Consider the following 11,653-nt stretch of genomic DNA (forward strand, 5'->3'; position numbering starts at 1 on the left):
ATTTGGATTAGCTTTGAATAAAAAGTCTGCCACAGACATGGATGAAATTTATTCATTCATTGAAAATGTTAGCAAGAGATTAAGCAGACCTATCCATGACCTTGATGATGTACGGGGAGCAATGGAAGCACTAAAGGAAATTCGAGAGAATGAGATTAAAATTGACATGACAGTTGGACCTGTAGAAGAATCTTATTCTGTGCTTCATAAATACAATCTGCTCTTTCAAGATGGAAATACAGAAAGAGTTGATGGATTGGCTTATGCCTGGAAGAACTTAAACACACAGGTATCATAGCTGTATTATTTCTCAAATTATGTATATAGCAAAGTTATTGTCAGCCTTTTTAATGTTGAAATGCTAGAACAAAACTATTTTCTTACTTAAAACTCTGCTTTTTCTCCTGCCTCTTTTATGCCTGTTTTTCCTCTTTGTCTGCATGTAGGCGCTGCAGGTTGAGGACTTGCTGCTGAAGGTACAGCCAGACATGAAAACAGATTTACTGAGTGGTGTTCAAAAATTCCAGATTGATACTGCAGAATTTTACAAAGATTATAATGAAAAGTAGGTGACCTGTGGTGCAACTCAGTTATGCTTCATTAGTGATTGTTCAAAAATGGTGTATCGAAAGGGCTTCAGAAAATAATCACAGCACAGCCTCAATGTACATATGACAGCTCATAAAAAAGCCTAATTTCAGAATAATATAAGATGGGGAGATACTCTTACTGTCACAGATTCATTCCCATAATTCCAGTGCTGGAGTCGGTGAAATTCCAGAAGAGTTAATAGGTTGGGGGGAAAAAAAATCAAATTCTCAATCCAGATCCAAATTTAAAGTTTTTTTGGGTTCTAAACTCAACAAAGCACTTAAGCAGATATTTAATATTAAGTATATAAATAGTGCCTTGGATGTGAGTGGAGATTCCTGTTCTTGGTGTTTCTAAGTTCACTGAGTCTTACTCAGTCTTACTTCTAAGCTTACTTTGGCTTTTTTTAATTTAAATTGTGGGGTATGTGTGCTTCGTTGGACACTTCTACATTAGCAACGATGAAGGAAAGTCCAGACTTTGGTTTCCTGTGGTCCGTATGGTTCTAGGACAATACATGCACAGTGTGTGTTTTTTGGCAATGAAGTTCATGTCAGCACCTATATACCCTAGGCATGCACTGCACACCTATAAGCCCATGGGCAGTGTGAAGCAGCTTTATGTACAGCCTCTGCAGACTGCCTTGCTATTACGAACAGAATTCTGTGCATGCGTAGAGCACACACTCCTGGAGGGCCTTGGAGAATATATACTCTTCTCCTAGGGCAGGTGCTTTTGCATGGGTGTTACAAGCAGGGTGGTCCAAATAGTATCCGGATGTTTGGTTTCAACCTTGGCTTCACCAGGAGTGAAACTTCTTGAAGACACACTATCAGTGCATTTGAGTGCAAGCTTCAAGACTCCAGTTAGAGACACAAGGTGAATTTGCACCTAAAAGCAACCTGCCAGAGCACCAAGTTGCTAATGTGGATGCATGCATAGTGCTGCCTGCAGTTCTGCCCTCAGAGTTGTCCAGAGGAGTTCATGGAAACACTCTGGCTGCTACCAGTTGTAGGGACCCTGAGAGCATCCCCCCTCCTGGAGGTTTAGCTGCCTGGGCTCAGGGCCAACTTAGACCTAGTGCATCTGAGGGTTTCACCCTTCCTTTGGTGACAGAGCACTCCCACGCAGCTCTGCTGGGAGGCATCCAGGAAGACTGACACTCCTTCTTGTGGGGTTTGCTTTTAAGCCAAGACTTCACTGCTTGGCCCTCTGACCTACAGCTCCAGCTCTGTCGCAGCCATGCCTGTGCCTGGCCGTGGACCCTACTGAGCTGAACCTGGATCCCAATGCACAGACTCATTTCTCAGCCTGACCTCAGAACAGCATGGTAACCACTGGACTGTGTCTGATCCTGGTTACCTTCATTAGACATGCTCCTGACCCTGACTTGCTGACTCACTTTCCCTGCTCGACCTTGATCCTGTGTAATTATTGTGGACTTGTCTAAAGATCTGGACTCTCATTTGAACCCAACTACCTCCCCCAGCCCTGCCCTGCTCTCCTTGCTCAGGTACTATAGGACCAGGTCTCTGCTGACCATATTACTGCTTTCATCTTCTGGTTCCATTTTCCTCGCCAAGCAGCCAGCCTGCATTGCTCTCTGATGCCCATGTGCCTGTATTTCTTTCTAGAAATAATGATGGCACAACAGAAGATGGCATGCTTACAGTTTTCATCCCAAAATATTATGATGTAGCCAAGAAGTGGTCCCAGGCGTGAGAGCTGGGGATTATGCCCAGTCCTCCAGCAGAGACGTACTCATTAGGGCAAAATCATATTTTTTCTGTTATTTTTCTGAGTGTATGGTTCTAGTACCAGCTACCACAGTTTTTACCCCTGAATTATATACCTGCTGTCTTTCCCTTTTTAAGAATATAAATGAAAATAATCATTAAAACGTATTTTATAGAAGAAAAAAATGGAAAATAACAAAGACAAAACATTTGTAGATCTTTTTAGCTGTTTGTAGTATGTATGGTAACCCAGATGAATTTTATTATTAGAAAATAAATTGGGATTTCTTTCAGGGAATACTCAATACGTAATGTTGGGACGCTGAATATACTTTGCATTTTGTCTTTTAGTATCTTTTGTGAAAATGTCTAGAAAAAATGTTAGAAAATATTAAATACTCTTCAGTAGGTAAGGTCTGGGTTCTGTTGTGCTTCTTTGTGAAGCCTGTATGGTTGATATTTGCACTGAATTTGTTTTGTATTTTACAGGGGCCCCAGTGAGGAGAATGTTCCTCCCCATGAAGCAAGTGACAGATTACAGATCTTTCAAGCCAAATTTGATGATCTGTGGAGGAATTATATCTCTCTTTCTGGTGGGGAAGAATTATTTGGTCTTCCTATCACAGGTAGTTTCTCAGGGTATATGGATACCTGGTCCTAGGCTATTAATTTTTTCTTGTGAGCCCTGCTAAATACATTCAGTGCTGGATTCATTGTAGAAAAATTCCTTGCAGTAAATTATTATTGTCTTTCCTATGAAAAGCTGCTGTGTGAAACTGGCTCTCAGTCTGCACATACATAAACATCAGGTGGAAAAATACTGCACTGTTCCGTGTATCTCAGGGTCCAGCTGCTTTTTCTGTTCAGAGCTAAGTGCATCTTCCGTCTGTATTATTCCATGTCCAAATTTGGGAAACATGTTGCCGAAGTACTCAAGTTGTCCCTGCTCCGGATATCTAATGAATTCCCTTGGGCTGTGCAACTGATCTGTAATATCCTTATGCCTCCTAGTCAGAAACACTTCAAGTTTGGAAGACCATGGTGAGAATTAAAGTTACAGCAGAATGTATGAAAGGCACTTTAATTTGCACATACTAAATTCAGTATATTTTCCTGTCAAGACATATGCGATAATCACGATATATTTAACTAGGAGTTCCCAAAGATATGAAGGAAACTAAACAAAACGTTTCAGTTAAGGAGGTCCATTTTAAATACTTTTATTGTGTAACATATTCTATATTTTTATTTTGAAAGCACACACCCCCATCCCCAACCTCTGCTTCTTAAGTAAATAGTGCAAATTGAGATGGGGGATATTTTAGTTCTTGTATAAAACTATAGTACATTCCTTTGCCATTTCAGCTACTTTTTCAACATTATCTTCCTCACAGAGATAGATGCAGCACCTCCCTTATAAGATTACATCTACTGTTATAGAAAAATTTTTATAAAAAAACTCAGCAGTCTAAACAATGACTGTGCATCAAAATCTGATGTTCTTATGTAATGTAACGGGAAAAGTTTCTGGACACTATCTAAAGGACCACAAGTCTGGTTTCAGACATTTATTAAATACCAATTTTAGAAATACATGGATTTTTATGTTCATGAGTACAGTTGTACCTAATTAACATTCACAAATTTCTTCTTTTAAAATTTGAAACAGAGTATCCTGAACTGCACAGAATTAAACGTGAGCTTTCATTGCTTCAGAAACTTTACAGTCTTTATAATTCAGTTACTGCTAATATCAATGGATACAATGAAATGCTTTGGAATGATTTAAATATTGAAAACATTAACAATGAACTTCTGGATTTTCAAAAGAGGTAAGTTATTATTTGTTGAAGTGCATACAATTTTTATTTCTCAGCTTTCTGTGTTAATTATCTTGTGAAAATTGCCCTGAGGGGCAAAACTCTGTCGGTTTATTTCAAGCTCAGGCTTGCTCAGGTGCTCAGCACAGCTGCACTAGTTGCAGACTGTGGTGCAATATGCAGCTAGTGTGTGACCTTACTTAACTCAGTCTGTGAGTCACTTTAGGTTTGTTGGGGTATACCGACATGGTAGGTTGCAGCTTATTTAATGAGTAAGGTGCATAAACCTGTGGCGAGGTGGTTTAAGTCTAAATCACCTTCATAGCTGATCTTCATATATTACCTTCTCAGTGATTTAGTTACAGCTAATTAATTGTTAGTCCGTGATGTTAGACAGAATTTTGACATTACTGTCTACTTCCGCGCATTTGTATGGATTGAAATATGTCATTTCAACAAGGGTAGGTAGCCACACTAAATTCTGAGGGGTTATTTATGAGGTTTGAGAGGAAGAATGTTTTCCACATTGCATGCAAAATAACTGTTAGGTGAAACCATGCTTTGCTGAAGTCAGAGGAATTTTTCTACTGTGTTGGTAAATATGCGCTTTCGGTTTTTCAACAGCCATGGCTGGGTCTGCAAGACTTCCCTGACCCAGCTTGTTACTTTTCTCAGAGGCAGGGGCTCATGAACAAACAGTATTTGGATTGTTTCCCCTTTGCCAGCTTTCTTTGAATTCTGATTCCTGGCACTGGAGTATGGACAGAATTGCTAGAAAAGGGACATTTTGTTACATGCAAAAGTGGAGAGTCTATATGCAGGTCTTAATTATTCTGTGCATCCATTCCTTTAGAGCAGTAATCTGTACCAGTCTATGTTTTACTCTTAATGGGAATTACAGAATATACATGAGAACCAAATTACATGCAAAAGTTTGAAAATAAATGTGCAATATTTTTATCCTGTGCATATCTATTGGAAAAAAGATGTGAACTGTCTCTGTTTTCTTTCTTATTATCTTGGTATAAACATTTTCTTCACCTCTTTACACAGTGGCTCTTATCACTTTCTCAGTGAATTCTGTTGAGACAAGTTCATACTCAATATAAACAGATTTCTCTTCTGCAGAGCCTCTCTTCTGGAACAGCCAGTGTGTGAATCTCTCTGTTTCACCAGTAGTTCTGATCAGCTTTTGATTTTGGATTTTCCAATGTAACCTGAGAGAGACTTCACTTACATTTTGGTATTGTTCAAGAGATTGAGATCAAATCTGTGTTTTTCATCTCATCCCAAATCTTTGAAAAGCGTAGGAAAAGTTACTTGTGCTCAGGCTTTTTAGTCATATGGTATTTTGAGCGTGTCACCATTTTAGCAGGGTCCATTTCTGTACACACTGAAGGAGTGAGGTGAAGATTTTCTTCTTTTTCTGGAAAAAAAAGAGTGAACTGTCTTCTATTCATTAATTTGGAAAAAAACCTTGTTTTAAAAAAATAATAATAGTAAAAATGAATGTATGCAAAAATTATATACTTCTGCATTTGGACAATATCTGTAAGTCTTGATACCATTTCAGTAGAATTCTGGAATATGCATAATCATTTTTCTATAGTTAATTATATTTTACAGGTTGGTTGGACCCTCTTTATGCTTCCTTCTCCTGGAACTCTGAAGGAAGCCATTGCATGACAACAGTTTTGAAAGTTTTGTGTTTCTCTTTTTACTTCATGTGTGACTTTTTTTTCCCTCTCAAGTGTTGAGCTATATTTGGAGCAAGGTGACCACCAATAGGCAGTAAATATTTTTTTGTAGAAGTCTAACCCAGTACTATCCTTCCTTTGGCAGGCTTGCTAGCATTATTGCGTCAAGCTATTCTCTTTGAAGCTGGAGAAATGTAAACAGTGTACAGGGGGTACCCACAGAAATAACTAAGATGGTATGCTGTGTTATGAAAGGAGCAGGAATACTGGAAATGCAATTAGTGTTTTAGCATAATTGTAAAGATATGCATAGTTCTTTACTGTAATGTTCTTTTTCTGCTAGCCCTTTTAAAAATAGTAATGTAGTAGAAAACCTAGAATTGTGAAAAGAAGAATCACAAAAATAACTCTAGGTGACAATAAATCCATTTAAAAGGAGATAAAAAAGGATAAATGTTTAGAGAAAACGCATGTGGTAGAGACCATTATAGAAGTTTATAATAACAGCTAGAGAGAAATTTCCCTTTATGTTTTACTGTAATATAGTGTAAAGAGAACATCCAGTAAATTCAAGAAGGAGATTTAAATCTGATCAATAGAGTAGTTTTTTAACATAGTATGTAACTCATGGAACTTCCTGTTAGAAGATATTACTGAGACCAAGAGAAAGAAAAAAGGTATCTGTACAAAAAAATTAGCAGTTTTCATTACCAAGCTAAGAGATCCCATTTCCAATTGCCAGCCTAAGACAAAGTTTTAAGAATATTACTTCTTGTGCCTCAGCATAGAAGTAGCCAGGAACTGCCTCTTAAAGCCTTATCCATACGTGGCAGAGTCTGATTTTCCATTCTGTGATGCTTTTCTCTAGCATGTTTAATACTATCTGTTGTTGGATTCAGGATGAAAGACTACAGAGATTATTGCAGTGCCATGACAGTATGCACATGTTCATCTACCTCTTACCAGCAAGCAGTGAAGAATTCACACGTGCCCCAGCGTTGTGTGACAGATCTGTCTGATTTTGAGCTGTGAAAAATGGAGAATTTCTTTGAAGGAATTTTTCATTATGGGTTGGTTTTATGCAGCTTTTCATTCCTGCCATTGAGCTGTAAGAGAATTGCTGTCAGTCTTTGGTCCATAGCTTTGGAAGATGAAAATTGACATGACTTGTTAGAAGCAAATGGAGCTGTGACAATTCACAGTACAAGAGGTTCTTAATTTTACTTTTTTTTTCCATCTTGAAATTGTGCCTAAAGAAAGATTTTTCTTTAATTATATTTTGTACAAACTAGGTGTAAAATAGGACATGTTTGATTGAAACAAAAGTATTTTTCTGTTTGCAAGCAGGTCAGTTTTGGTGTAGGATGTGCTTTATTTTGCTTGAAAAAATATATGTTGTTTAATCCTTTTTCCCCTTTACAAAATCAGGTAAATTTTCAAATTTTTAATAAAACAATAACACAGCAAAAGCTTAAGTTTAGACATGGGTTTGCACATGAAATTAACCTCCTTTAATTCAAACTGAAACAGAAACCAAACCATTCTAGTGTGATTTTTACTGCCTTTAGCAGTGTTTCATGCCTGCAGTCAGAAACAGTCAGCTATATATTATGTTGCCAGCTTGCAACTGGATTTTATTTACTGGTCCACTGGTTGAAGAATGAGAATATGTTGTACTATTAAATGGTGGATTGTGATTATTAAGAATAAAATACTTCTTCTTTTTTGTGCTTTTTAAAGAATCCATAAGTTACCGAAAGCGTTGAAGGAATGGCAAGCTTTTCGAGACCTAAAAAAAAAAATTGATGACTTCACAGAGACCTGTCCTTTGCTTGAAATGATGGCAAACAAAGTATGTTCAGCATAATAATTTGGAGATGAGATTCACTTGAAAAACTCTATTGAAGACTGTTGTATGACTATAAGATGCTTTCCATTATTCTTTTTTTATAGATAAAAGCAGCTGTATTTATGACAAAAATGTAGTTAGGCTTAGTTGCAGAGAAGTAAAACAAAAGACTTCATAATGTGATTAGAAGAACTATTAATGCTTTCAATGGAATGGAAACCAAGACTCTTCCATTTGTTTAACAGATGCAGTGCAAAAGTATGTGATCATTCTAGTCCTAAAAAAAATACATTTAAAAAAAATCTTCCCTAATTCCTATGGACTTTTTTAGGCAATGATGTCACGACACTGGGAAAGAATTGCACACGTAACTGGGCATCACTTTGATGTTGACTCTGAAAATTTCTCTTTGAAAAACATAATGGATGCCTCTTTATTAAAATATAAAGAAGATATTGAGGTACATGTACTTTTCTGTGTGTTTTCAATGAATAACTTGTGATCTGGGGCTCTGTGCTTTTGGGATCCTGTTTCTAGTCAGCTTTGTAGCGTTAAAAAATTTGGCTTTAGTTGGAGAATTCTTATGAAGAATGGAGTTTGGTAGTTGGTATTAGCAGTGGTGGTTAGTTCATTTCCTTTTTATTCTGGAGAAGGATTAAATGGATAGATGGTATTACACTAATCCTTCCGTAGAAGGAATTCTGTTGTTTTAAGAGTAGTGTGATTCTGTCATGCTTCTGGTTTAGGGTCTGCCTACTTATAAGTTTTTCTTCCTTTTAAAGGTCTCATCAGAGAGAAAAAATAGTTGATGTAAGTCTGATCCTGTTAAGTGCTCAAAATCCTTGGAACACAGTAGAAGTGGAGGATATAGGATTAAAGGAGAATGGGGTTCTTTTGTATTTCAAAAGTGACTCTTCACAAGAGCACAGAGTGATGAGAAGGCTTATGTAATGTGCACAAGCTACCAAGCTATTGCCTCCTCCATTTTGGGGACAGTAGTTATCTAGCAAGTACATTAGCTTTATGCTCGTTACCTTTTGCAATAACAAGGTATAGCTAAAAATAAAGAAGGAAAACCCCAACAGTTTCTAACTTCAGTTCTGTTGTCACTTAGCTAAATCTGTGGTCCCTCCATAGTAGTGACCTGATTTGTCTTGTTCCACAAAGGAACACTTCTAAGACAAAAACATGAAATCAAAACCTCTGCTGTACCCAATTTCCAGACAAGAATTTAAGCTGTATGAAAGGTTCAGAGTGATAGCCTTACACTCAAGGAAAGACTTTAAATCTGTGATGGAATCTGATATACTCCTGAACCTGAATTTGGGGTCCAATCTGAGTAGCTGCTCCTTTTCTCTCTGTTGCAATAACCAATTTTATGACAGTCCTGTCCTTGCTGTCTTCAACAAGTAGCAGGCAGTCATGTTGTCCACGTACACTCTATTCTTGGACTGTTTATTGGTTTTGATTGGTAATGTGTATTTTCCTTAACCCCCCCAGTAGGTATATTTGACTTCAAATTTTAATACATTTAATACAAATTCTGCCTGCAGATTCACTGAGTCAGTGAATTTTCAAAAGTGTAAGGTGCTAGTACTAGTGAAGATGGAGTATAGCCCATAAAAGGTTCCAGTTACAACTAGTACTATAATATAATCTAGTTTGTAATACAATAATGTTGAGGTGTTTCAATGTATATTTTCATTAGCTAGAACTTACACTGAAGTCTGGATCTGGCCAGTGAATTTTAATTGTCTTTACAAGTGTGCATTATATTAGCCTTAGAGGAATGTCATTTACTAGTTTAATTTTACACAGGATATCTGCATCAGTGCTGTTAAAGAAAAGGATATTGAAGCAAAATTGAAGCATGTCATCAGTGAATGGAGTACGCATACTTTCAGTTTTGGCCAATTCAAAACTCGAGGAGAACTCCTTCTGAAAGGATCGGATATATTGGAGAAAATAGCTTTGGTGGAAGACAGCCTCATGATACTGGGGTCGCTCATGAGCAACAGGTACAAAACTTAATAAATGCACATATTGCGTAAATCTAATCAAACCCAAAAGTAAACAATAATCATCTTAGGTTCTTTTTCCCTTTAACTCATGTTCATACAGGTATAATGCACCGTTTAAGCCCACTATACAACAGTGGGTTCAGAAGTTGACCAATACTGCAGAGATAATTGAAAACTGGATTACTGTACAAAACCTCTGGATTTACCTTGAAGCTGTGTTTGTTGGTGGAGACATTGCAAAACAACTACCTCAAGTATGTTGATTTGTGATAACAATATATTAATGGCAATATGTTGTACCAAGAGATTAGCCACATCGCATAGTTTACTTGCTAACGCATGTAATGCATTTAAGTTTTGTGGGCTGCGCATAGGCAGTTCAGAAGAAGTTTTGCCAAACTGGAGTCTGTCTGGTTGAACTGCTTAGAACTTCGTCAAACCTACAGGAGCAGGATTGTTTGTAATTCAGGCTCAAATGTTCCCGTCAGCTTGCAGTATTAGTGAATCATAAGATAGCACAGGGCTCAGGACTACTTAATGATACAAAACTGATGTATCATTTCTCCTATATATGCCAACATCACTTTCTTCCTGTGCACACATGTTTATAGGCTCTAAGTTATGTAATAATAGAATGACAGATTTTCTGTATGAATTCTGTACTTGCTAGGTCTCAGTATAACTAAGTCCCAGAGAGAGATGCTGCAAGACTTGGGCAGCTGCATGTGTACTAATCTGTGTGAACTATAGCAACCTCTTCAAAAAGCAATGATGACCTTTCATGATAGCAGCTGCAAAAGAGTTATGGAATGATTTGACTTCCGGCAGGAGAGAAATACCAGAATAAGTCATCCTCTCTGTTGCGTCTCCTAATGAGAGGTTTTCATATAGTTCTAACACACCACAGTTCAGTAGCACTGGATCAACCAGTGCTGTGACTTAGCAAAACTATGATTATTGGGAAATAATTAAATATGAATTTATTTTAGGCCACATCTTTTATAATTAAAGGCTTACAATTTCCAAAACTAACATTAATTTTTGTAAGTTATATATTAACTTAATATCTTAACTGTTATTTAAGATAACAATATGTTTTTTTTAGTTCATGAGATGTTTATATTGTTAAAGTTTATTAGAGAATTAATAAGCAGTTTTTGCAGATGAACAAATGCCGCAGCATAGCTGAGGCATTTGATAACTGCTAAAGCTACTTCTTACAAGGATGATACATGAACCAGTGTTCTGGAAAAAAAGCAAATGTGGTGACTATCTTTAAAGAAGGAGGAGAAAGAACAGCTTGGTGGAGGAGTAATGATAGATGAGTGGGCTTAATTGCAATTCCTGGATGAATACTGCAACAAATAACTGTCTGTAAGCATCTGGAAGTTAACAAGGAGATGAGTAACAGTCAGTGTGGATTTGTTAGGACCAAAACCTGTCAAAAAAATCTAATTTGAACAAGAGGAGTTAGAGATGTGTCCATGCTATGAGTGGGCTTAATTGCAATTCCTGGATGAATACTGCAACAAATAACTGTCTGTAAGCATCTGGAAGTTAACAAGGAGATGAGTAACAGTCAGTGTGGATTTGTTAGGACCAAAACCTGTCAAAAAAATCTAATTTGAACAAGAGGAGTTAGAGATGTGTCCATGCCTGCAGGGCTACGATCTTATTGGCATCACGGAGACGTGGTGGGATGGCTCCTATGATTGGAATGTTGGGATGGAGGGATACAGGCTCTTTAGGAAGGACAGGCAGGGGAGACAAGGAGGGGGTGTCACCCTCTGTGTCAATGACCAGCTGGAGTGCATGGAGCTCCGCCTGAGGATGGATGAGGAGCTGACTGAGAGCTTATGGGTCAGGATTAAAGGGAGGGCAGGGACAGGTGACATTACGGTGGGGGTCTGCTACAGGCCACCTGACCAGGAAGACCGAG

General features: G+C 37.6%; 1 protein-coding gene across 1 annotated transcript in view; it reads left to right on the forward strand.

Moving 5' to 3' along the window:
* Positions 1–11,653, forward strand: part of LOC103917741 (dynein heavy chain 5, axonemal-like) — a 174,586-nt gene that overhangs the window by 39,587 nt on the left and 123,346 nt on the right. The window contains 8 exon segments of the mRNA XM_009324931.1: positions 1–289; positions 447–565; positions 2,817–2,953; positions 3,997–4,159; positions 7,585–7,696; positions 8,025–8,153; positions 9,512–9,711; positions 9,815–9,968. The exon segment at positions 1–289 is cut by the window's left edge and continues 41 nt beyond it. Coding sequence (XP_009323206.1) covers positions 1–289; positions 447–565; positions 2,817–2,953; positions 3,997–4,159; positions 7,585–7,696; positions 8,025–8,153; positions 9,512–9,711; positions 9,815–9,968 — 1,303 coding nt within the window.

Source organism: Pygoscelis adeliae, unplaced genomic scaffold (assembly GCF_000699105.1).
Source record: "Pygoscelis adeliae isolate BGI_AS28 unplaced genomic scaffold, ASM69910v1 Scaffold135, whole genome shotgun sequence".
Taxonomy (NCBI): domain Eukaryota; kingdom Metazoa; phylum Chordata; class Aves; order Sphenisciformes; family Spheniscidae; genus Pygoscelis; species Pygoscelis adeliae.